This window comes from Excalfactoria chinensis, chromosome 5 (assembly GCF_039878825.1).
Source record: "Excalfactoria chinensis isolate bCotChi1 chromosome 5, bCotChi1.hap2, whole genome shotgun sequence".
NCBI lineage: Eukaryota > Metazoa > Chordata > Aves > Galliformes > Phasianidae > Excalfactoria > Excalfactoria chinensis.
The window spans coordinates 29,178,912-29,205,331 of record NC_092829.1 but is presented as its reverse complement, the minus strand read 5'-3'; the positions used below and the strand labels follow the sequence as shown (position 1 = coordinate 29,205,331).

Below are 26,420 nucleotides of genomic sequence, written 5' to 3'. Positions count from 1 at the left end.
CTTGGTTCAACTTCATGAAGTTCTCCTGGCCTCACTGCTCAAGCTTATCTAGGTCTCTTCAGATGGCATGCCATCTCTCGGGCATGTTACCATACCACACAGCTTACTGCCATCTGCAAACTTGCTAAGGGTACATTTGATCTCACTGTTAATGTCATTAATGAAGACATTAAAGAACATCAGTCCCAGAACTGACCCCTGAGAGACACTACTCATCACTGACCTCTATCTGGACACTAAGCCATGGACCACCACTGTCTGGGTATGATCTTGCAACCTGTTCCTCATTCACTGAATGGTCCACCCATCAAATTCATATCTTTCCTACTTGTAGACAAGGATGTTGTGAGGGACTGTGTCAAAGGTATTACTGAGTTCTGTCAGGCCAGAGAAACAAGACTGTTGTCTGGATGCAGAGGTAGGATCCAGAAGGGTTTGCTTCCCGTAAGATAACAAGAATCACTGCAGTTGTTGTGTCACATTTTGTATGCAAAGACTTCAAATAAAACTGCATTTCCTGAAGCCATCATTCAGGTTGGTTCAGATTTCATAAAATCACACTCTGCTTAGCCCATTCATATACTTCTTGTTAAGCTAATGATGTGCTTTAGGGAAGACTGGTTTTGAAAAAAGCAGTTCCCTGGCAGTAACTTTGTCTCCCTGACTGGGAATTCTTTATCACTGATGGTGAGGCGCGGGTGTTGAGATTCAGGTTTGTTTTTTTTTCTGATCTAGTCTTAGTTCTAATCATACACAAGGAATAACCTATTTCTGCAAGTGGAGATGAACTTGAACAACTCCCAGCTCTGCTGGTTTGGGTTTAATACCACAAATGAGAAACAAGAAAGCCAGTTCAAAGCCTTAAAGGCTCAACAAATTGAGGAAATAGGTTATGAAGAGAAACTCAAGCCATGGGTGACAGGCACTGCACAGTCTTGCGAAGAACAAAAGACCGAACACTTCAATCACTTATTCTACAACTGTAACAGAAGATATGACTTTACTACCAGTGAGAAACAAGGTGCAGTCACTATCAGATGAACAGAAAAGTTAATCACACTCTATGGCAATCAAAACAAAGAGACCAGCAAAGGAGGAAAAATAAAAGTGACTCTTTTAAATACTTTGACATATGCAAGGAAATGTTCAGGAGTAAGCCAGCAAGCCTCAACACTGGACAAAAAATTACTCCTTAAATTAATTTTGGCCTGGAAAATAAACTTTAGAGAAATCTTCTTTCTCACATTATTGGATCAGAAAAAAATTGTAGTTCCTTTAGAAATGTCTCCACAGAGGTGGTTTTTCACAAGTTCTAGATACAGTACTTGTGATAACACTGCAGCAATAAAATTAATCTGCAGCTGTAATAGATATTTCAACAAATGGAAGGCAAAATAAGATCAATGACATCCAATTAAAAAAATATTAAATTATTATTCTTAATATTACTTAATGAAAAGAGTAAAATGTCTCCTCTGAGATACGTACTGACGCAACTCAGTGATACTTAAAATGAGTGACAGTATATTTTTTCTCCATAGGTGCCATAAAGTGAACCACACGAATACAAAGTGACATCCTTACTAACATAGTGTACTTACTTATCTCCCACAATTCCCAAGTTGATTGTTGGATAGCCATGTTCTTGGATAGTAGCTAGGAGAGTTGAGCGGTTACTGTCTCGAATCTTTCCCGGCAAGAGATCATCTTCGGGATTCAGTAGCTATAAAACCAAGAATACTATTAGTCCATCTCCTCAGAGCATTGTTTCTTCAAATGAGTGAGAATTTCCCTCCTCAGATTGGACAGGACATTGTCAGGCAGATGTCGTAAAAGTGATTTAGTGAATTTAAATTAATAAGATATGTAATGTCCTTATAAAGCGTAATTCTCCACCTTGCTTAGTCAGTTTCTGTTGGTCCATGGTTGCAAAACTTGCTTTCTTCTTATGCTTACTAGTCTTCTAACCTCAAACAGTATATATAAAAACAACTTGAAGTGTTCAAGTTATTCCTTGTGCTTGAATGGTTTTACAGGAACCTCAGTGATGTTGTTATCCAGATTTAAAAATATTAAAAGAAAATTTGAAGTTCATCTTCTACTGTATAATGAAGATGTAATCCAAATTGCACTGGAAAACAGACAGAAACTACAGCTGTGTTCTTATATGAGTATTTTGGAAGTTCTACTAGAAAACACACATATGTAAACACGCATTTTACATGCATTAGGAATTCTTTTGTAGAACATAGGGTAGACAATATAATACTGACAGGAGGTAAATAATAAGAATGTATCAGCAATAATGTTAGATAGTAAGGTAGAGAATAAACAAAAGTGGAGAATGGTTGTGTTTTGATGCTTTGGCTAGTAGAGTTTGTCTGAACTTCAGCTACAATGGGCTACAACTAATGAAAATATTAAGATACAATACTGCAGAAAGGCATTTGCAGTATCATTCAAGTTACCTGCTAGTTATACAACAGCTACAGAGGAGTGCTGCTTAAAAGAAATTACCCTTCCAGTCATGACTGGCAGTATAAATTGGCACCCTTAGTACCCCACAGGTTCTCCTCCCTGGTTGGCAAGAAGGAAGCAGCTGGCACAGGGCTGGAAGTATTACCAAAATTTTGGCAAATACAGTGTGGGAGATTTGTGAGAGAGCAAAAACCTATGATCCTGTGGGGAAGGAAATACAACAGGCTTCATACTTTATATCGGCATGAGCTGAGTTGTGTCAGTATGAGTTACAATAGCACAAAAAGCCAGTCTACTTGGAAATAGGGTGGAAATCATTATCCAAAACAGTATTCCTATTCTGCTGAAGGTAAGAATTATTTAGACCTCGATTCTAAAGTTATTTTTCTTACCTCATTCCCTGTTGACATGACTGCAACCACTGGAAACTTGTTAACTTCTACTTCAGTTACTCCAACAGTAGCTAAGAGACCAATCTCAGATGGACCCATGTGAGTTCCTTTAGCCAGCACACATTCACCTCTTTTAATGTCATGTCCTATAGGTCTGAAAATAATAGCATAGACAAAGTGAGAAACAGAATGAGACTGAAAGCATCTTTCCTTGATCGGTCTGGCTTCAGGTGAGAAATGTTCAAGGATGATCATTAGTGAGATTGTCAAAATGTCAGCAGTACTTAGGCTAAACAATGACTGTAAAAATCACCACCATCCCTTCTTTCCCTACAGTTATTTCACTGTTTATGAAACAGGCTGTTTACAGACCTGATATCTTGGCCTGGTCGAGCTTGTACCAGGATTCGAACTTCTAACTCTTCAGTGCCCTATAAAAACAAGGAGATCATGTAAGGTCAGCAGGGTTATTCAAACAAGATAAATCAGTTTTGATATCTCAGATTTCTAGGCAGCTCACAGTACTCATCACACTGAGATCTTATGATTTAAGTATCACTGTTTTCCTGCTTTATGCAACAATAGGTGTTAAAACTAAAGAAGTTTATAAGAAGTTCATCTTTGACGAGTTCAGCAGGGAAGGACCAACACTGAGTGCATAGTTTTACCTGCCTTTTCTATGACCCCTGTGTTTATATGCCTTTATGTTGTGATGTCCTGTGTTTTGTTGAAATGGTCTAGCAAGTGGTTTCTTTCCTCTCAGCCAACCTTATAACAAAGATGGCATTTCTGAAAGAGCACTTGACTGACAAAATGCCACTACATCCACAAAAAGGTAGGGAGACGATCCAAGCTCTAACTGTTTTGAGATCTTTGTAGTGGAAACTTCTATTTGAGAGCTTTGTACTTAACAGGAAGAGGCCTATTCATCATGTGTATTTACAGTGAACAGGAGAGTGTCCTGAAAAGTCTGATGCCTACTTTAATATTTCTGTTTACTTTTCCAGAATTTCAATGGTTTGGTGTTTCATTCAGTGTCAATAAATGGTACGTGACCTATATCGTTAACATTTAATCTATAAACCTGCAAATGGTTTTATGATAAATATACTCAAATTTAAGATTGCGCCAGCTTGTCAGTAGCACTGAATCTACAAGTACTTAAGCAGGCACAGGCTGTATTTTTACATTATTTGGCAGTATTTTATATTTCCAAGTTCCTCAAATTTATAAATCAGGAGCTAGTACTGCAATGGAAACAAGGTGAGTCATTGCTATTTGGAATACTATTTCTTGCAGGGAAGACAGTGTTGTACTGGACACTTAGATTTGCTTTCTTTTCTGAAAGGTAATATTGACTGCATTTTCTGAGTTCAAAGCAAATGCCTCAGAGCTTTAAAGAAAAAATTCAAAGATAAGGGTAACGTGCTGTTACAAACTATGATTCTGTTTGTATATTGTAAAAATAGGTAAATTTAAACCCTTGAAAACGAGGAAATGAAGGACAGCATTGACGAACTTGGAAAAGTTCCTATTTGTTACTTCACCACAGTATATCTAATATAAACAAATCAACACAAACTCTGTTTTTTTTTTTAATCCTTGTCCCTCCTGTTTATGAGAAAAGACTATTTTTGGCAGCTAGTGTCCAAAATGGCTGTGCTACACTCTTATATCTCCCTTATTTCTGTCTGACTCTGTAAAAGACCATTGAGACTTGTGATGAAAATCTGCAAGAAATGTTAGTCTAAATATTATTTTATTTTTCATGGCACTCTGGGGATGGTTGGTCAGATGAGAGTTTTCCACAGCTTTGATAACATTTTAAAAATAGCTAGGCAGTTTCTAGGGAATCAACACAAGTGCTACTGACACATTTGAGTAATTGAAAAAGTCCTCCTTAGGGTCCCTCTAATACTGGAAACAAGAAAAAAAATGCTTTTGAGAAATTTAGCAATCCCAGGTTTGGAAAGCATCGTGCCAAGTATGGCTGCAGACAACTGGGTGGTGATTATTATTTGTGAGATTATTATTTGTGGAGCTGATGAGTGTCCCAGAATGCTTTATAAATACAAGATAATTCATGGTTGCTAGGAGTAGGGACTAGAAAAAGATATGTTGAGAATATCTCATGTTTGGTGTGGATCAGGCAGTATTTCTCGTGCTGTAAATTAATATATTTTGAACTATGAACGGTTTACTCTGATAGCTGTCTACAGTCAGCACACTGATGTTCAGTCTCAGTGCAGGATCTCTTGTTTCACTGATCACTTTAACCTCCTTTTGTTCAAGGAGGTGACATAAAAACTCAAAGAAAAAGGGTTTAGAAATGTTCTTGCAAGGACTAATTTCTCAATGACGGTGCATGTGGCAAACTGATGAGAATTCTTCTTGCTACTGAATAGATGTTATTCATTTCAGGCCTGTGACTGTGACAGCCATTTGGGGAATCCCTGCTATGGTGTTTAGGTACTACTGTCACAAATAGAGGTCAAAGAGCCACTTTTAAAAGTACTCTGTCTTTTCAGAAGAACATTTCTCAGATGTGAGAGATTTCATCTCAGTTAGATCCCAGCCTTGAAGAAGCTCTTAACAGTAAAAAGAAAAGCATTCTTCAAATATGTAGCCAGCCAGGCATAAAAAAGGGAGATGAAAATAGCACGTTAACTAATTGGTAAGAACTACAGGATTAGCAGAGAGGCATATCCAAGGAAAAGCAAAAACTGAAGGATTCTACCTCACACTCAAAGGCAGGAAAAGGACAGTGAAGTTGCCTGACCATTTGCTGTGAAATACAGAGTTTATGCACACAGCCATATTATTAGCACATTCAGAGAACACACTCATGAACAGTGGAATCTAGGATGACAGTCATCCAAGAAGGAAGTAAGAAATAACATGTTATCATGTATACTGCTATGCAGTGTGATAATCTTGTCATGATAAGGTGGGTAATGGCCACAAGCAAAACTTGTTCAGTAAGGAAATGGAATTATTAGCAAGTGGTAAAGCCAATGGCATATTTTACAAGAAAATACAGTTCACATATATACACCTCAAACCTCATGGCAGGACTGAAGGAAGAAATTCTGTGTTAGGAAGAAGGCCAGACTAGACAGCTTGCAGACTTCATCAGATGTAAAAATCTATGTATTTACAGTAAGAAGGCATGAGAATATGTTTCAGTTTTTGCTGTCTTCCTCAGCTGTAAATGCTAGAATTCATGTGCTTACACGGCAGCTCCATCTGCAATGCTAGCATGTAGCTATGCTGAAGTGGAGCAGCTTGTCAGAACAGCAGCAGAGCAAAGGCTGATATGAGCAGAGAACCACGCACACATTTCATTCCAAAACTGAACTTGAAATCTGTGTAAAGAAGAGACATCTACTTGCTGGTAAAACTGTCAGATGATGGCAAACATGACAACAGTGTCCTGAAATCACAGCTGGCTAAGCGAAGGTAATGTTTCAGAAAGAGTTCTCCAAACACATGAAAAGAGAGATGAATATTTAGGTAGTCTGAGACAAACTGGGATTCAGTGGACTACAGACATTGCCTGTGCTCCACCACAAAAAGGCATTTTGCTTTGTTAAGAGAACTGTGTGTACGCAATTAGTGCTATAGTACCATCATGTCAGAGGTGGACATTGCTGGTATGGCAGCAACTAGTGACAGAACTAGAAGGAATGGCCCTGGCCCACCAGGGGAGATTCAGATCAAACCTTAGGAAATACTACTTCTCTGAAAGAATGGTTAGGCACTGGAATGACTGGAAGCATCCAAGAAACATTTAGATGTTGTACCAAGGGACATGGTTTAATGGGAAATATAGATGGTAGGTAGATGGTTGGATTGGATGATCCTGAGGGTCTTTTCCGACCTTGTTGATTCTATGATTCTATGGATCTCTGAGAGGTATTTGCTCTCAGGTCGGGACAGGCAAACCTGTGGTAGTGTTACTGTAGTTTAAAAAAGCAGAATTGCTACTAGGAACTGATGTGAAACTCCTTGAACTTTTAAGATAAACAGAAAAGGTCTTCTACAAGACTTATCTTTCATATTTAACAGGATTGCACCACGAGCAACATGTTGCTGCAACCAAAAGCAAAATGAGTTTTAACTTGTGACTCACATCATCTGATTCCCTGATGAGTTCTGTATCTTCCACTTGCACCACTGCATCAGCACCACAAGGGATTGGAGCACCGGTTGTAACTCGCATTACCTGACCTGGCATCACAGTTTGAGTTGGCTGAAAAACAAAATAAAATGCTTTAGTTTTGAATAGAAAACTCTTATACGGTATGAAGATTAAGAAGGTAATCTGAAGGAATAGAGTTCTTCCATAAGGCATGTATCTCATCATACTGCTAAGTGATATTGACAGGAACAAACTCCAACATCTCTGAAAACCTCTAGGAACCTGGCTCTTAGGTCACATATCAGGTAGCTTCATTTTTCCTTACAGATAGATTCCTATCATTAGCATAACTTTCAGATGGAGCAATATTGTGGTATTCTCAATGGCTCAGAAATGTCAGACTTAAATGGAGACCTTTAGAAACTTACATGAGCAAAAATCCACTATATGTCCATAGAAAAATACTTCTGCAGAATATTCTGGTCCTTAGGTCAAAAGCTGTAGCTTTTGGTTAGACCTGAAGAGATCCAGCAGCTGCACTAGATGGTCACTGTAGGTCTCTTCCTAAACCTCTAAGTTTCTGATATAACCTGCTGTTTGATTTTTAAGCAGATTTCCTCATAGTGAGAGACAGTTTAATATCAGTTCACAAAGAATATCTCTTTTTGCAAAGTCATTTTAGCAAAGACTAAAATATAATGCTCTGCCATTGTGTAAAGTCACAGTACCTCAAAAAGTTTCACTATAAGAATACAAAGAATAGAAAGTGCCAGAATAAAACGAGTGATGTGGTTTTAATAACATCTACACCAGGAAGCCTATTTTAATACAAACATACAAAGTCCAGAGTTAAACTCTAATTTGACCACAACTACATGAGAAATAAATAATGAAAACAAAAGTCTTTGTGATAAAGTGCACCTAAAGGAAGCTGTATAAAAATTGAGATTTTATTGCTGAATCCACTTTGTGCTCCACACAATGCCTCAGTAAGGCCAACTTACGTGAGTTTTACTGTGATTAGTGTACACGATACACACAGCCATGATCAATCCAACATACTCTGTGCATGCTGCATTTATAATTCCTGTACAGATTGACTCTATATTCCATATGCAATGCTGGAGTGTGTCCAGGATATCTCAGACTGAGTGTGATTAGCATGTATTTGATAGCTACCTGAAGTAGTAATGCCCAAGCACTATTATTTGCTCATGCACAGCAGTGATATACTCTATGACTTCTGACAGGAAGCTGTTAGTCATCTGTAAATTCTAGACAGGTGGCCAATGTTTCAAATGTACTTAGCTGAGTTTGCCTTGTCCATTATTCTACTCTATTTCAGCACAGCTGTAATGTCTGAAATGTGAATATTCCTTTGGAATGTGTGTCAAAGGCTGTTGTATTTTGTTCTTTGGCACAAAGGCACTAGGAAAAGGTTGTAAATGGGTTGTACCTAATTTACCACAGTAATGCTGTATGCATCCCAAGAAATAACTGAGTTTGGATTTGATTGAATACCGGACCTTTTCTAAGCATAAAGGAAATTTAACAGCCTTTGAAAAGAACATAAAGTGCTGAGATACAATGGAAAAACAGTTCACAGTTAAAACATGCCATGGTTTATGTGCTTTCTGAGCAAGACTGATGTTATCTTAAAGTAGGCATCTAACCTACATCTAAAGAAGATTAAAGAAATACCTTTTTAATTGTGTTTTGTTTTTTTCAAACAGAATTCTCACCAGAGATTATTCAAGGAGCTGCTGATGAATAGCTGAGATGCAGCTATTTGCACTGAATATGATTAAAACTAAGTGCAAATCATCCTGTCCAGGGTGGTGGTTTGATTTTTATGAAAAGAAACGTTGCAAAAAGCTGAACTTACGCCTTGGGAATGTGGGAGCTCCTCTGCATATTCTTGTAGGTACATTTCAAGTAAGTAATATTGTTTTGAACTTAGTAAGTAATTAGTCTTTTAGTAGCAAATGTTAAAGGAGGAATGTTTTGCATAAAAAATTCACCCATTTAAAATACAGTCTTTCAGCCTCAAAAATGACAACAAATGCATGCATAGGACTCTGCCAGAAAATAGTGCTTGTGGTGATAAAATGCACAGTAAATATCCATTTTTTTGGAGTTTATTACCATATGAAGAAGTTAATTTTTTGAGGTGTAGTGATGTAAAGTGTTTAAACAAATTTATGACGCAGTAACATTTGTTTTTATATTCGGATGTGTTGCTCTTGTATTTCATTTCCATTTTGTCCTTTGGGAATTTGATCAGATGAACTTTATAAAGAAGACAGGAGAAAAGACAGGGCTTGTTTTTTCCTTCTGTGCTAGACAGAAGAAATTATTGCTTCTCAGAAAGCATATTAATGCATCAGTTTCACAGAAGCTCTTTTAAAGGTCACTGAGATCTCATAGTTACCTGCAATAGGGCAATACAGGATTCTACCACCCTTCACCTTCAGCACTGAGAATGCATTCTATGTTAATCACTGACTAAAACCAGAAGTAATCTGTCAAGCATAGCCTCATCTCAGGCATTTTCTCTTGCACAATATACACCTCTCCTGTAAGATTTACAATGACCCATGCTCCTCTCTGTATGAAGGGTCAAGTTAATGGAAAGATGAAAAATGTCTTGTTTCTATCCATCCATTACAGTTAGTCACAGCTCCTCTTAAAAACATCTTTGGTCTTCCAGGAAATTCTAATCCTCAGCTATTCAACTCTATAGGAAGAAAATCATTGCTCCCTGTGGTCTAGTTTTTCACAGAGTCTGCTGATGGCTCTTGACTAGTGCTCTCAAATGTGCCCTAACCTCTCCAAATCAAGGTTGTGTCTGAAAGTTTTCTTCAATGCTAAATAAAAAAGTCTGTTAATATAAGCATGACCATCTGGAAATGGAATTGAGGAAATAATATGCAATTCAGAGATTGATACAGAAGTGTCCAGCTTGGCTGTATGGCCACTCTGTAGTTCTCAGTTCCATTTTCTTCCTCTCTAAGTAGCATTTACATAACCTTTTTCTCCCTACAGGAGGAGTCAAATGTAAACCTATTTTGAACTCCCTGCTGTGAATCACTCAGTTAATTGGTCTGTAACATGAACAGCAGTATGCTGCTGCTGAGAGTGACTGAAGGGTGAAATAAGACTGAGGAGACTTCCATGGCTATAAATTGTTTCTTGGGAAGGAGATGTACATGAAGATGTGTTGGCCCAAGAGAAAACCTCTGACCAATTATTCAGAGGTCAACAGCCTCATTTTTCTTCCTTGCCGTTGGGATTTCCAGAACTGTTCTCTCTCTGCACGCCCCCCATTACGATTAATCTGGTAGGACAGACTGTCCCTGTAGATACACATTTCTAAGCTTCTGAATTTTGTAGGAGGGAAACAATCTTCCAGTTGCCCTTCCACTCTCACTACAAACCTGCTGAACTGATAAGAACATCAAAACCCCTCAGACCTGTGGGCAGTTTTAAGTCCACACAGCCTCGCCAGTACTGTCTGTAAGCACCACTGTGCTGTAATGCTTTTTAAGTAGCAAAATAAGAATATTGATGACAGGTAAATAATGATATAAATGATAATATAGCAGAGTGCTCTGCTGGTTTTGATAGTTTATAATGATCATATAAAAGGTAGTAGATATAGTTGACTATCTTCCGTGTTTCAGACTGATGATGGAAAATATAGACTGAAAATTCAAGGCAGATATAACAATACTGGGACCACTAATCTACATGTTTCTACTATTAATTTTACATAGTTTGTATAACAGATTTATTACTCTAAGTTCATATGAGTATCATTATTGAGATAATGCCTATGCCACTATAGTATAGTTCATGAGGATGGATGGGAGATGCATCTATTTATCATGCACCTGTACCTACCATGATTGGCAAAATCAAATGTTGCATTTGTTAAGAATACAGGCAGTTCAACTCCGTAAAAGAAAAGAAAAAAAAAAAAAAAAAGAAAGAAAAAAAAGAAAAAAAAGGTACAATCCTGCAACAGGCAATGCTTCTAAAACCTGAAACAACTATTTGAAATGCAACTACTTTACTTGAGACTTTTGGGTTTAGTAGTTTTACAGGTCACAGTGCAAAATCCTCATCAAAGCTTATCCATTGTTTGCCTGCTGCTTACTCCATGTATCCATTATTTCACAAGCATTAGATTTTGGACAGAACTATATGCTGGGACATGAAACAGCTGGAGAAACACTTTAGTTTAACCCATGTTCTCTTGAACAGAAGGTATCAGGTACAGTTAAACTGACAGAATAATGAAAGTGGTAGAACATCACACATTCTTTTTTCTATCAGTCATCCTAGTATTAGTATAGAAATTTTTATCAAATGTACACTTGAATTTGGCAACGAATGGCAGTCTCTACTTAAGAATATTTATATGGCATGGTAGGTCATGAATGGATGCTACCCCAACGTTCCCTTAAACTCAATCCATTTATCTGCTGAAGAGCACAAGGACTCTTTAAGCAAACAGAGGAGGAACAATACTGCAGACTATACCTGTGAGGCAAATAAAGCTTCTGATGCCTCCACAAGATTGTCCAGATCATTACCTTTCTTATAAGGCTTCTTACAAAATTCTAAATACATTTCAGTTTGCAGCAATCAGTGTGAAATATGCAGTTTGTGGAAACAGTTTCTTGGCTGATGTGCCTTTTAAAATCTGTCAGCAAGAAAGGGTTAACTCTTGGTTCTCTCTGTTTATGAACTGTTAATACCACAAGAAACCTTATATCCTCTAACCTTGTACTAGGGCAGAACATTATTATATGTGCTCCTATAGGACATGTCAGCACAATGCTCTGAAGTATTTTAGGATATCCTTGTTAGTTCCTTATGTAACCGTACTACCTTACTGTTTGAAATCACATCCCAAGGCACACAGCAGGAGGCTTTACAGCTGTGTCCTACTTCCTGCCACTTCCAAGAATACTGAGTCTGGAAGCCCTAGAGAGGCTTGTAAAAATACAAAGCAATACCTTACAAGAAAAAAATACACATAAGAAGAAAAATGAGAAAAGAAATTGTACTTACCTGCTCTCCAGCCTGGGATTCCCCAATGATGAATCGATCCCCTGGGCCGTCAGCAGCTGTTAAGATGGACAACACAAATGGTGAAAGTTGAACCAAAACTAGTGACAGTATTAGAAATTAAGAGCGGGAGAGCTAAAGAGTGATGCAAGATTGAGTTCTTCAGTTTCATCACAACAGAGTTTATGGAAGTGTTGCAAACACTTTCTATTTTAAGTCATGGTTTATTATTTTTAAAATTACAGGTGCCATAGTACTTTTAACAGAAAATTTCTCAGTGATGTGGAATCAGGATTAAGAGATGAGGAGAAATTACATCAATAACAAAGACTTGAGGGAGTTCATGAGCTTACATGTATAAGAATGTCCCATTGTGAGCAGCATTTTCTCTATGTGAAACCAACACACGGGAATCACAGATTTTGTCAGCCTGTTATATGCTTTATTGATGTTTCTAGATTCTATTTCTGCTTTTGGAAGAAGTGGACAAGCGCAGTGGTTACAGACTACACTGACTGCATTTTCTGAAGGGCAATAGGGCTGCATTGGAAATCTGCATTCTGTACCTTTTTTGTGTGTGTGTGATTTCAGGAAGTAGCATTGAACAATTTGCCTTAAACCCTTTGTTGAAGACACTTTGAACGTTAAAAGTCAGAGACAGTTGATTTAACAAATTGAAAGTGTTCAGGAATTCCAGTTTAGTCAAGCTGGTATTTTTACAGGGACACTGAAGGCATGATTACTAGCAAAGTTCAAGCTTCTGCCTGCCTCAAAGGTCTTACAGTGAAGCTGCATTAGTGATGTTTTCTTTGAAGGTTCCAGTGCAAGAACCAAAAGACTATAAAAAGTCACAGTTTCCATTATAAATGAAGGAAGCTTCTAGTTCTCATAGCTGTAGTAAAAATCTTTAAAATATGAATGAGCATAACCTAAGAATGCAGAACACATAAAACACAGGAATCTCCAACCTGTGATTTCTCAGCAGTTGGTACCAGCAATACTGCTTTCTTTGTGAAATGGTCCAGAGACTTTTACAAATTAACTGTTATTTGATTTTTCAAGTTTATTAGCAGTTTCTGTGCTAAATATACAGTCATAAAGACAGTATGGCATTAAAACTGAATTGCACTCTTACCTAAGTGAAACTTTCCTGTAAAGCAGCAAATTCTTTTGTAATGAGAAAGCTGTTCTGGTCTACATTTGGCCTTTTTTTGTTGTTGTTGATTTTCCTCCAGTCAATCAGAGAGACCCTACCAGAACTTGTCTTTGAATAATGCATGTAATACTACTGAATACAGTAGTGAAACCCAAAAAATATACTATCCTCCAAAAGAAGAGAAAATATCCTTGATGCCTTTAAAAGGAAGTTGGGTACTGTGTCTGAATTTCAGCACGGTGTTACAATGATTCAACAGCTACCACAAAAATATCACTACCAGAATAATGTTCAATCACATTCATATATATTTTAATTTCTCTCTACAGATACTTAAGTAAATATCTTCAGACATCCTTTAAAAAGGATAAAAACCAAAGGATACATAGAGAAGCAGCTTGCTCAAAAGCACCTACTGGCAAAGCAGAAGATAGATTCAGTTCTCTGGGGAAACAGCTCCAAGCCTGCTTGTTAATACCCTACTGCTCAATTAGATACAGTAACCAAAAGATTTCTGAAGTACAAATTACTTTTTCTTTTGAGGTGCCTCTCTCTGATACCTATTTTTCAAAATTCTCTATGGCAGTCACTAAATAATGCACAAATAGGGAGCTGGATCTGTAATAGTTCAATGAAGTAACAGCTGCAATAAGAAAATTCTGATGAAATCAACAAGAGAGAAATAGAAGAATCAATTGTTCAGAAATGGACATTCTGTTACTCTCGTGGAATTCTTCGTGTTTCCAAGGAACTCAATACAACAAAAGTACATGTCCGTGAGCACACATAGATGTTCTTTTGTTCATGTATCCATTTAAAAGATCTGAATTGAACCTCCTTCACATCAGTTGCTTTGCATGTAGCAATGACTCCAGAAATGAACTGGATCAAATCTTAAGCAAAACACCCATAGATGGATATAAATACAAGTGCTGCTTGACTGGAAAAACATGGAAATGAACTAAAGACATGTTGAAAAGTAGTTTTACTGGCTCTATACTGCATGTTAAAGAAGAAAGATTTTACCTCTGACAGCATAGCCATCTTTTACAGATGCTGGAAATGGCGGTAGATTATCTTTTGCATATACATCTTGAGCAAGGACTCGGCCCATTCCATCTACAAAGGAGAAAAGAGAAAAGACAACGCTCCATGTCATTAGAACTAGTGAAAAAGAAAACAGAGTGGCAGCAGTGTGCTCTGATAGATGAAACGTATGTGTATGTGAGAGACCTCATGAACAGATCTCGCAGGTTCTTGATTTCTGTCAAACCTCTACATAAATGGAGAAAAAAAAAAAACAACAACAAATAAACTGGAATCATTTTGTAGGAGCAGCAATTAATGATCCATAACGGTACAAACATTGACAGCTGATCTGAAAGCCATGTAACCAAATGCAGAGGTAATAGCTCTGATGTGTGATCAGGCAGAAAAAAAATACTCTATATCCTGAAATCTCTTAAAATTACACGTGGTTCTCTATTTTAATTTATATATTTTTTAAAGTTTTTGTGCAAAACATGAAAGGTAACAGAATCAGCCCAGAGGATGGCACATAAACAGTAACAGTGAGCATGTTTCGGTAAACTGAAAAAGGAGTTTTGCAATAGATTAGCTTTGCCTAATTGCTGATAATGTTTCTGGCTAATAGAGGATGAGTGAATAAAAGTGTCAGGATCATTTAAGTAAATTTACACCGTAGTAATTCTAAATATTTTAATAGCTGTTTCAAACATACTCTTCCCTTCACTTAGCAACTGTGACTGATGAGCTGTAATTTGGCTCTGCCTCCCTGTAGTGACCAACACAAACCACTTTGCCCTCAGTCTTGTGAACTTTACCTGTTTGCTTTCACAGTGCCAACAAGAGCTTTTTTTTTTTTGTATGATGTGGAATGGAGTGGAAAATATGTCTCTTATCCCTTCATGCAGTGGGAGGGTGATAAAGAGGATTTATTACATTTCTGACTACATGGAGTAGGAAGGGTCAGAACTACTGAAATCAGCTGGATTCCAGTACATCTGAGCAGAAGCAGCTTCTCTATAACGAAAGCCACTGCTCAGGAGCAAGGCAAAATCCACCTGACAGCATTCAGAAGTACTCAGAAAAGTACCCCTGCCAGGTAAATTAGTGTGGATAAGCATGTTGTAGGATATCAGTTATGCCAAAAAGCAAGAGATTTGAATTAAGTATGTTTCTCATTTTGCAGTCTGGAAGGAAAATCTACATCCCTCTGAATTTGCTAGGAAGGCAGGAGACCTAACTGGGTCCCTAAGTAAACAGCCATATTTTGTCAAGAAGTGCACCTATGTGTTTTGGAAATGTTCAGCCTTAGCAAAGTGGTATGATTTACTTATGAGCACAATGTGATTTAGTAAGCAATTATTTATAATCATAGTATCTCTAACATCATTGCACTCATGTACCAACTAGTCAGCCTCAAGTAAATATTTATGTTGCATTTTTGAAATACAGCTTACCATGAAGATTCTGGTAAAACTTATTTGAACAACCAAGAAAACATTTTTGTGATGGCTACTACAAACACAATATGGAAGTTATTAGAAAGCTTACTGCAAGCTTGAGCATTTGTGCTGAAAAAAACCCAGACATTTGAATTATAGCACAGAAACGGCAGCTTTCAAAGGCCTGGTGAAAACAACCTCTGCTCACAGACACGCGGAATCCTGTACGAAAGTGATGCTTCTAATTTTAGTAGGCACGTCGTATCTTCATTTTACTTCTCGTCTGCATGCAAAATCACACCAATCAGAGCAAATTTGAACAGTGTGTTCCTGGCATGCTGCCATGCAGTATCTGAAGTGAATAAATGGCAAGGCAGTAGTGGGAATGAATGTCATTAAGCAGAAAAAAATGTAAGAACTACTTGCCAGAGTCTTGCGCATTTAAAATGAAGCTAGTCAGCAACTAAAGGACAATCTGAAGCACTTCTTTACTCCCCTTTATGTGAACAATCATTTAAGAAATACCCCGTTTGACTTTATTTTAATTAATTGCAATTCAGAAAACATACTGTGAAATGTTTTGATGTCATCAAGCTGCTTCATGAGATGCCCACAGTTTTCTGATTCTAATGCAGAATTGAGAATGACATGAAACTTCTCAAATCTGAGTATTTCTTTTCTAAAGCTCAACTGGTGAAACTGGTAAGGTCTGTGAAGAATTTTGATTTCTAAGGGTACTGGTACTGGGATAAAGCAGCGAGATGACAGGTACTGCACTAGAACTGTACAACTTCCAGTTCATAAATACTACAGTATATTCAGTGCGATATGAAAATGTAATGCTACAAAAATAATTGACAAGTTCAGAATGAATCAACAGCAGAAAAGCATGTTCAAACTCTACAGAAGTTGAGAAGAAAGCTGTTGGACGCAATCAGCAAAACTCCTCAGTTCTGAGGCTTAAGACTAATGGCCTGTTAACTGTATGTGGACTTGGTTGTCTCTCCTTTCTACTTTTAGTATCAAATAAACTTCCTCTTCTTATCTAGAAAATGATAATTGCTATCATGCTGTCTAAAGACTTTACCTTGTATATCCAAAAAATACCATTTAGGTAACTGCATCCAGCTGGAATAGAAGGCTAATTGAGGGCTTCATATCAGACATGGGTAACAGCAGGTGGAGAAAAGCTTAAGACACCTTTGGTTTATGCTGCTTGTGTGAAATGTTTTGTTTTGCCATTGCCAAAGCATATGGCAGCAGGCCATGATATAGGCTCTGACTTTGTTGAATTTTACCATAATTCCAATAAAGAAGTTTGTAGATCAGATCTATGAAGACTTCTACTACACTGGCCTAAAAGAACGGTGTATACACATAAATAAATGGTAACTTATATGTACCGTGTGAGAATTATGTTCATTTTCTGAACATAACAGATTCCCTAATAGATTTTATTTTAGCTACATTTTTAATTTCAGTGGCAACATAGCTCCTGTCCACAAAAAAAGGAAGCTGGGCCTGTAAATGACCAACTCTTTTAATAAACAGTCCTAGTTTACTAAGACTCTTTATATCCCCTCTATATTTTTATTACAATGTTCAGTATAACATCAAGAAGAAAACATGAAGAAAATTCCTAGGTGGCAAGTAATGGATGAATGTTCTTAAAAATTAATAAAGGTAGTAGACTTCATACTGCACATTACAACAAAAAGAACTGATATGTGGAACAGTTTTATAGTATGGCAGCACCATTCCTTACTTTCACCACTCTCAACGCAAGTAGTCTTTAATAAGAAACTCAAACAAGTCAGAAAGAAATGAGGATTCAAATGATAGCAGGACTGAAATTGGCAGTGTGTCTGGCGTTACAACTTTGTATTTTACCTATACTGACAGTCATTTTCCACACAAAATGCATGTTAACACTTTTCATCTAAAAGCAGCCTAAAGATCAGGCCCAGAATACAGAGGTCTAACATGTATGCCCAGGCATACTAAACTGCATACCATTATGAAAGAGCAGTATGTATTATGCATACTTCTTGTTGGTCCAGTTTTGATCCTATTCTGAATGCAGTATATGCAGTATCTTCTCAGAGATATACTTCCTGTTACCAAGTATGTACTATAAATCAGTCTGTCAACGTGAAGACATCTCAAAGGCTTGAAGCAGAACAAGGATTTGGTGAAGGACATGTAATCCTTGAACTTTCAATACAGAAGACAGAATATCCAAATTAGGAACCATTTGTACCTCTCTGCTACCTGGACTCTACTGAGGACCTGAACATTTTCACTCTTTAGGCTTGTCATGCTGCTATTTTTTGCTCATCACCTCACCTTTGGAAAAACAGGAAAAAACCCTAAAGGTTTCCCCATCCCTACAAACTTCAGTCTCATTTGTATTTCAAGGTTTAGTCATTAATGTCCAATTAGGAAGGGGGTAAGTAAGACTCTTAGAGTGAAAGAACTGAGTGAATCATTGTAGTTCATTTTGAAGCCAGATGGCATCTACAGAAATCCAGTGTTACATCCAGCACTGAGGCAAACTGTGGGTTCTTGGCTCCAGCTTTGTTGCATATGCCACAGATTATCAGAAAATTCATTCATAGATTTCATTACAATTCAATCACAGATTCCTTGAGGAAGCACGATTGAGATTAGTTCACATTCTCCTGACTTTGAAAGGAGAATTCTACCACAATTATTGTCTTTCCTAAAGTAGTTTCTGTTGGGGAAGATCAGTCTCAGACCTCTCATAAAAACTATTAGAAGGACAAGCAATTAAGATTGTAAAAATGGAAAATAACCATCACATACTTCTCACATAAAATCCAACTAGATGCAAAGTACCTCTGTAATTAATGATTTCTGTTCCAAGCACGGGGGTCATCTCCAGGACTGTGATGAAGGCCTTGTCCATAGATGTTAATGGGAATGGAGACATGCGGTGTCTTCTTGCTACCTTGGTAATGTCAACAGCACTGTGACCTGAAAAGAGAGCACTATGGTTATTTTTGCTTCTATGCATAGATGTAAACAGTGATGTTCATCACTTTGCTGAAGTACATCAAGCCCTTTGGGGTAAATTAATTTAGTTACTTATCACATGTATGACAAACACTGGGAAGGTATTGCATCAAAAGCGAGATTAAAAACAAAAAGCAGTTAGCAATGAAACCATTTATAAAAGTGAATATCCTTTTTTGACATGAAATATACACCAGAAGTCTTGATAGGCATAAAAGGATCATTTAATCAGAAACAGAAACATTTCAAAGAGGACGCAGTTTCTAACATGGTGAATGATAATCTGGAGCTAACTCCGTTCTACGGCACAGGAAAAATCATTCACTCATTCCATTCTTTCTAGATTGTTTCCACAGCCTTCTGATGGGCAGCTGCAGTTTGACAGTCAGATTCAGACCTGATGAGTTCCATTATGTGTTCTTTTTCTCCATTTCCCATTTGAAATCTACAATAATGTCTTTGGAGAGAACTTCAGTATGCCACACCTTTGACTCTAATGGTATACAGAAGATTCTGTGTATCACATCTTAAACACAAATCGCTTTTCTTCCCCAGCTACAACTAAACCCAGATAAAATAAGCAACTGTATCAGGTATGAATGTGAAAATTAGCAAAGAAAAGAGACAACAGCACTGTCAAAAACTGTATAAAGGCTGGAAATTTAAAGCAGTTGTTGATGCTGTTCCAACAAAAGGAACTGTAAATAAGGATTTTAGTATTGTCTTTAAAACACTGGCAACTCAGAAATCTATAAAGATTTTACTGATTTAGCACAGATCATTACCACTACTAGTACATGTATAATCATGTTCCACAAATACTATCAATAATCTGTGCGCAAACAAAACATAAAAGTGGACCTTGTTCTGGTGAATTTACAGTGTAAGTTAAGATGGGAGTCATAACAACAGACTGTTTTAAGTAGGTGGGCATCCTATCCATGGGCAAGACTTTGTAGTCATCAAAGTGACTGCAAGCAAAGCGATGTTTAAATTCTGATGTGAGTGAAGACAGAAGGATTAATCAACAGAAGTTTGCTTTCCCCAAACATAAGGAAGAAAATGTGAAAAAAAGTTGTTTGAAAATGAAGCCAGCAGAGTATTTGCTTTCTTGATGCTAAGAGAGAATAAACAAGGGACAGCAAGCTTTGAAGGATTTTGAAAACAAAGATGAGCAACAGAAGTGAAGGATCCATTTCACTAATGCACAAAGAAGCAACAGATACAAGCCAAAAGATTAAGAAAATATTTGTAGAAATATCTTGAATGGATCTGCCTGTAACAGGAGGTTATTTGTGGGAGCCAAATGGGATGATGTAGAAATACCAAGGGAGAACATTGAGAATAACTTCAGATTGAGAGGAAATGTTCTATCTCAAGATCTATACAGAACGACTACAAGAAAAAGGCACAGTCTGCAGGAAAACAGAGCAAGGTGCACAACGTACATGAAGCTCACATAATATTAGTGTGCAGTGCTAAGGGGGATGGTGTTTGGTCCACAGTGACTGGTAAAAATTACTGGGGGATGGTTAGGAATCGCTGTTAGAGACATGCAAAACAAGAAAAATTTATAGAGTAGGGAGATTTCCATATACAGAATGGCTGAATTTGTGTTTGATGGGTCAGAGAAAGGCCTAAATGTTTAAAGAAAAGGGATCAAGGACACAGCTCTATAGAACAGGAGAAAAAAATCTGTCAATTTCCAGAAAAAAAAGGTGATTCCAGGCAAGTCTTTTAGAAGGAGCCATTCCCTATTTTCTGACATGGAAACTTTGTTTCAACATTAACACCCCAACCTTATACAAGAGAAACAAAAAATCCCACATACTTAGAAATAAGCCTCCCTTCAGGTTTAGCACTTACATGAATAACCTTAATGAACAAAAAACCAAAGATGCAATGTGTAACTTCTAATCCTTTATACATTTTTTTCCCCCTAGAAACAAATTTTAATTTCAAGGTATCATGTAGATGACATTAAACAACTCCTCAGACCTTCCTAAGCATCTCTCATAAATATCAGATGATTTCCTCTATTAAGCAGCATTTTATAAGGCAAAATAATCCTCTGGCATTGAAGCAGCTAAGTCAATTGGTTGTATAATGCAGAAAATTCCTGACAGCCCTCTCTCCTATCACCAAAACAATTTGCTATGTATGTTGTTTTAAATATATGCATTTATGGTTGAAGAAATTTTAAGCTAGGAAAGAAGCCAATTTAACAGAAATGAAAGGCATTTAACAAATTAGAGACCAGGTCATTTGGCACAAATGTGAACTCTTAACCTTTCTGTTATTTGATTGGATTTTTGTACTCCAAGTGAACTTCTGTACTGCATTTCAGGTTTGAAAATAAAAATTGTTCATGTCCAACTTGAAGTTATAATCATCACTGAGTGTTGATTCTTTTTATCCTTGCATACACTTCCACACACGGCAGCACTTAATACATCACCACAAACAACAGGGACCTCAGTGTCATCAGAAAAGCAAGAAGAAGAAAAGAAAAAAGGCCGCTATCGATTAAGATGTGAACTCTATAAGCTACACACACTTTTATTTTCTTTTTGGACTGAAATTCATTGCCTTCAAATATTAAATTTCCTTTGGAAACCCCCTTCATCCCAGCCTTATCCTTCCCACCTGACTATAATTTGCTGTCTTGCAGGTAGTGTTAATTGCACAACACAGCTGTGATGTTTCAGTACTTACTTGCTCGGAGGATGTTCTCCTTGCTGCTGCACCTAGACTGGACCTGCAGAGAGAGCACAGAGTCTATGAGCTACAGAAGTTAACAAGAATGCAAAATACAGAGATAAGATGGGCAAGCTCCTGGGATCTAAGACAGAGGCTCTACATATTCCCAGCAACTTCTGTCCTTACTCTATGAACAATAAATATATTTAAGCACAAGTGTAATAGCTGACAATCAGATTCTAATATTAGCAATTTAAACTTTCCCTCGGAGAAAAACCCAAGATGGCCTAAGGATAGATTAATAGAGTAAGCTCAAAGAACACAGTGGTAAAAATTATTTGTTAAGCTCCAGTTTTAAAAGAAAAATTCACATTTTTGTGTACAGTTGCTATGACAGTAATTCTGAATCTACCTCCTCTGTTTTATGATTAGACAAAATACTTAAATGATCACGACCAGTTTTAGAACTCCATTATCGATAACATTCAGGTACTTGAGAGAATTAAACTGATTCTGAAAATATTCAGTAATATTTCTTTGCATAGGCAGCTCACAGTTGTATAAAAAGCTCCTGTCTGGAGCCTGATAAATTTACTTCATTGTTTCTGTTTGGTTAAAAGAAATGTTACATTCAGTATGAATTTCACGGTGCAATTCTACTTTAAAGCACAGGAGTGTGAGAATGACAACTGGTTCCTCAATAAATCCGCTCCCTGAATGCTTACTGCCACTGTGCTATTCCAGATAGATATGACTGACTGCAGTGAAACTGGGGGATTCACATTGGTCTAATATTCCATTAAGACCAATTATTTAGAGTTCCATCTCGTTACCATGCAGATTTTTAAAAATATGCTTTTGCAGAGTCTCAGTCCTGTAAACACAACACAGATTGAACTTCACTGAAGTGTCAGCTCTCGTTAATTCTCAAGTTTGGAAAGACCCCATACTACACACTAATATTGGATGCAAGTTTTGAGACAGACTAATTTGAACAGCAAGTTGCCTTCTGACAGGCCAGCTGACTGGGCTGGTGACACCTGAATAAGGAAACCTTCTTGTGGACAAACCCCCAGCTGCTAACACAGTCTTCAGAGGAAGACAAACCACTAAGAGTATGAACTGAATCCTTCAGATTTTTACTTTAGTGACAGCTGCGCTGCTAAATTTCTGAGAGGAATAATGAAGTAAAACCAAGCACAAATAGCACAAGAAGTGGAATAGCACAGGTGACACTTGAGGGTGCAATTTTCCTTGCAGAACTTTTGTATTTGCTGAAAAATGAAGGATTATTTTCAGACTACGGTTAGAATTTGTAGTTAAATAAAACTTGTTTTGAATGTGAATATGTATGGTCTGACAGTTAATGAGGAATGATACACACTCAGCCCCTAAAAGGCTTCATTAAGAAACAGCCATTTAAGGCTGAAAAGAGCTGTGCCCCATTTCTAAACCTCTTTCTTCTGCTCCACAGCAGCTTGCCCCGAATGTATATTCACATAAAAAATTGGATTCTACAGCGCAACACAGTCTAGTTATTATAATGGAATAACTTATGGAAAGTAATGTTGCAACTTAGAGTGGATTATGGTGTCCTTTCCTGAAGAAAAAAACAAACAAACCAAAAACGTTTCTAAACAAAACCACAACAAACCAAAACCAAAACCTCCCTCCTTCCCACCAGAAATACTACACAAGAAAACTGCAAACAAAATATTAATGATGCCCAAATTTGGCCCAGAGTTGTTTTTCCAGATTTCAAAGGTATGACATGGACTCTCGTTGGAAGAAGTAAATACTTATCTGTAATTTGCCAAAGGACAATTCTGGACCAAAAGGACGGTATAATGATTGGACAGAAAGCACAACAGAGAGAGGCACAGAGTGAGAGAGAGAAATAGAGAAGCAGGATGGGACGTGGCAAGCCAAAAGACAGTGTATGCCAAAGAAGACATAGGCCTATGTGTGTAGGACTACTGTATAGAATGGAAGAGGCTCTCTTATTTCTCACTGCAAACCATATGAAAAGAGAAAACGAGGAATGTGCCTGCTGCAAAATAACCAAGCAATTCAGCAAACTGTGGAATGAAACTCAGTGAGATAACGTAGTCCTAAAGAAAAAAAGGCATAAAAACAAAAATACAAAACACAAACTTTGAAACGATCTACTAAAATAAACTAAGTGAAATATGTGATCCAAAGGACACAGATTAAAGCTACTAGAGAAGGAGGAAAAATGTTAGCAGACAAAGACAGTGCTAAAGAAGTAAAATGGAAGTCAAGAGAGAGTCTTCAACAAAGTGGAGGAACAGAAGGAGCCCAAACCCATAGCGCAAAGCAATGTTTGCGAATGGAAAACAGCTCCTTTGAGCAGTAATAGTTACTCTCGAGTTGTAGCCTCTATTCCTCCTGAGTTCATCTTTAAGCCCTTCCAACCTATAGTGGAGCTAGTGTATGGACAAAAACAAGAGATTTATAATGAACAGAGCGGCTGAGATTTGCAGATCAAATCTTCTCATATAAAATACGAGCTGACAACGTTTTGCTCTTACAGTGTCCAAATGACAATGGTAACAACAGGCAGCTGCCTTCACACAGCTGCCTACAGGTCATTTTTTTTAGTTCTGTGCACACAGAGGACTTGAGCGACAAATTTAAATTTACTTTGTGATTTCTTACAACTGACCTAAAGTTTACATTTTATCACTCACCTGGTGGGCAACACATGCAGTATGAGATATTATTTGCTTCCCACATATTTTAAAAGCAGCTGTGGAAGAGGAATCCATGACAACAAAATAAAAGGCTGGACCAGCTAGACTTGATAGTTTCCCAACCTATGCTCACAGCTGCAGAATACAAACCACGTTTTAACATAACTGACATCAAAATTGTTAAGTAATATTTGCTCGTTTAATATGAACTTCACATTGATATCCTAAATGCTATTTTAAAATAAAACTGCAGTAAAATATGATTTTGAATAAAATGCACAACTTTTATGGCACATAGAGCTTTAGCTGTAATGGAGCTTTGTATCCAAGGGGTTATATGTATATGCTTTTAGTGCCTTTTATAATACTCATTATTTGTTTTAATACTTTATTTGTGACATTTACAAAAAGAAAACAACAAAACAGAACAAAAAGCAAAAAACAAAACCAAACCAACCCAACTGTTATTATTTTCACAGCTACTGCAAAGTAAAGAATCCATAACACACTACACATAGTGCCACAACTGAGTGGGGCAAATGATCCGTAATATCGTTATCTACTATAATTACTCTCATTGACAGGCAGTTACAGAAATAATATGCTGTGGCTGTCTCTCCTTTCACAGGGAAAGTGTAGTTTTATTGTTTATCCATTCTACCACCCCTGGGCTCGCAGTGTAACAGGGCAGAAGATACAGTGGGCTGCCATTCAGTACCATTCCCCTGCTTGGTTCAGGCAGAATGTAACCGAACCTAAAACAGTCAACTCACATTGCTTTTTAACCTTTTTCATTTATTTATTTATTTTTTTTTTTTTAAAGCAAGATGAAAATTGGATTTTATGTCCTTTAAGATATAATTTTATCATTCTAGAATGTAGAGTAAGCCTTCTCCCACAGGCTGAGGCATTAAACAGAACATGAAGAAACGTGCTCAAAACTCAATTAAGGGAATGGAAAAAATAAAGAAACCTGCTGACATCTATCAATCACATCCGGTCTGAAAAAGGAAATTAATGACTGCACTGAATTGGATTTATATAAGTCTACGTGGTATGTTTTGCTGCAAATTAAAGTCAGTCCAAAAAAGATGTTACAAGTAAAACAGAAAAAGACACAGAGAAGAATTTATGCTACAAGTGAAAATCTCGAGCAAAAAATAATTTAAAAAAAAACCAACAAAACAAAATGAAAAACCCTTCAACACTTTACCATGATTATTAGGAATGGTGAGATAAATAACTTACCTTTTATAAGTCATAACAAGATTATCACAGAGTATTAAGTCAGCTCTTCATTATGGGAGGTACAATTAGAAGCCGTTGGTTATAATAAAACAAATTGCTACACAAAGATGAAGAGTTTCCAGCCCAATATGAAAAGCTAACTCTTATGTGAGTACGTTCCAGTTGTACAACATGAAGAACAGTTCAGAACAGTGACACCAAAACATGATTTATCACCAACAGAAAGAGCTCATTTCTCAATACACAGAGACTGTAGGAGGCTAACCCATGATCTTGATCATTTATGGGAGAGCACACTGCTCTGCTTTTAAGAAAGCATGCAGAATGTGGAACCACCAGCAGAAATCCAAACATACACAGACACAGAGGACCAAGGTACAGGAAAGGGAATGATTTTGCCAAGCTGTAATGAAGGAAGCAGAAGCAAAGCACAGCAGCAGTTAATGCTTTAGGAGCTCTGTTCCTCTAATAGTCTCATAAATGCCAGACCCGTTTATGAGGTGCTGCACACACTATAAGTGAGCAAGTGTATAACTCATGTAATCTCTATGTGAAACTTCAGTAGAAATATGAAGACACTTTACTCTGTAGGATGTAGCTGTTTTTTCTACGTGATTTACCTAAGGGGTAGAACAGGTGACTAGCACTGAATAGCCAGCCCTTCAGTACAGAACACTACTGCCTCACATCAACGTTACTTAAAATTTTATACTGCTAAACATTCAAGTGGCAAGAAATATCTGATTGCCATACAAGCTTTAGTACACACTGCAATGGCTAAATCCTCTTTTCAGATTGTACTCACCATGTTTATACTAGTTACCTTCTACATTAATAAGGGCATTGTCTGAGTTCTGTACAGTATTCATTGTGTTTATGGCTTTCAAATGGTCTCCCAAATACTCTAAGCACTGCTTTTAAACAGATTTCAAAACTCACGTGACCCCATTTGTAACCGCAGTGGTTTGCACGGTGTTCCTTGCCTACAATACTCTTCTAGGGTGAGAAGCA

General features: G+C 37.2%; 1 protein-coding gene across 31 annotated transcripts in view; it reads right to left on the bottom strand.

Moving 5' to 3' along the window:
- Window positions 1-26,420, bottom strand: part of GPHN (gephyrin) — a 240,785-nt gene that overhangs the window by 23,064 nt on the left and 191,301 nt on the right. For 19 of the 31 annotated variants that reach the window (XM_072337095.1, XM_072337102.1, XM_072337098.1 and 16 more), the window contains 8 exons: window positions 21,463-21,505; window positions 18,571-18,708; window positions 14,270-14,362; window positions 12,091-12,146; window positions 7,003-7,122; window positions 3,243-3,301; window positions 2,871-3,024; window positions 1,602-1,723 (listed from right to left, as the gene is read on the bottom strand). In XM_072337095.1, coding sequence (XP_072193196.1) covers window positions 1,602-1,723; window positions 2,871-3,024; window positions 3,243-3,301; window positions 7,003-7,122; window positions 12,091-12,146; window positions 14,270-14,362; window positions 18,571-18,708; window positions 21,463-21,505 — 785 coding nt within the window. Of the gene's footprint in view, window positions 1-1,601; window positions 1,724-2,870; window positions 3,025-3,242; window positions 3,302-7,002; window positions 7,123-12,090; window positions 12,147-14,269; window positions 14,363-18,570; window positions 18,709-21,462; window positions 21,506-23,831; window positions 23,895-26,420 lie in introns of all 31 variants that reach the window. The other 12 variants (XM_072337125.1, XM_072337092.1, XM_072337096.1 and 9 more) reach the window with 1 other exon arrangement.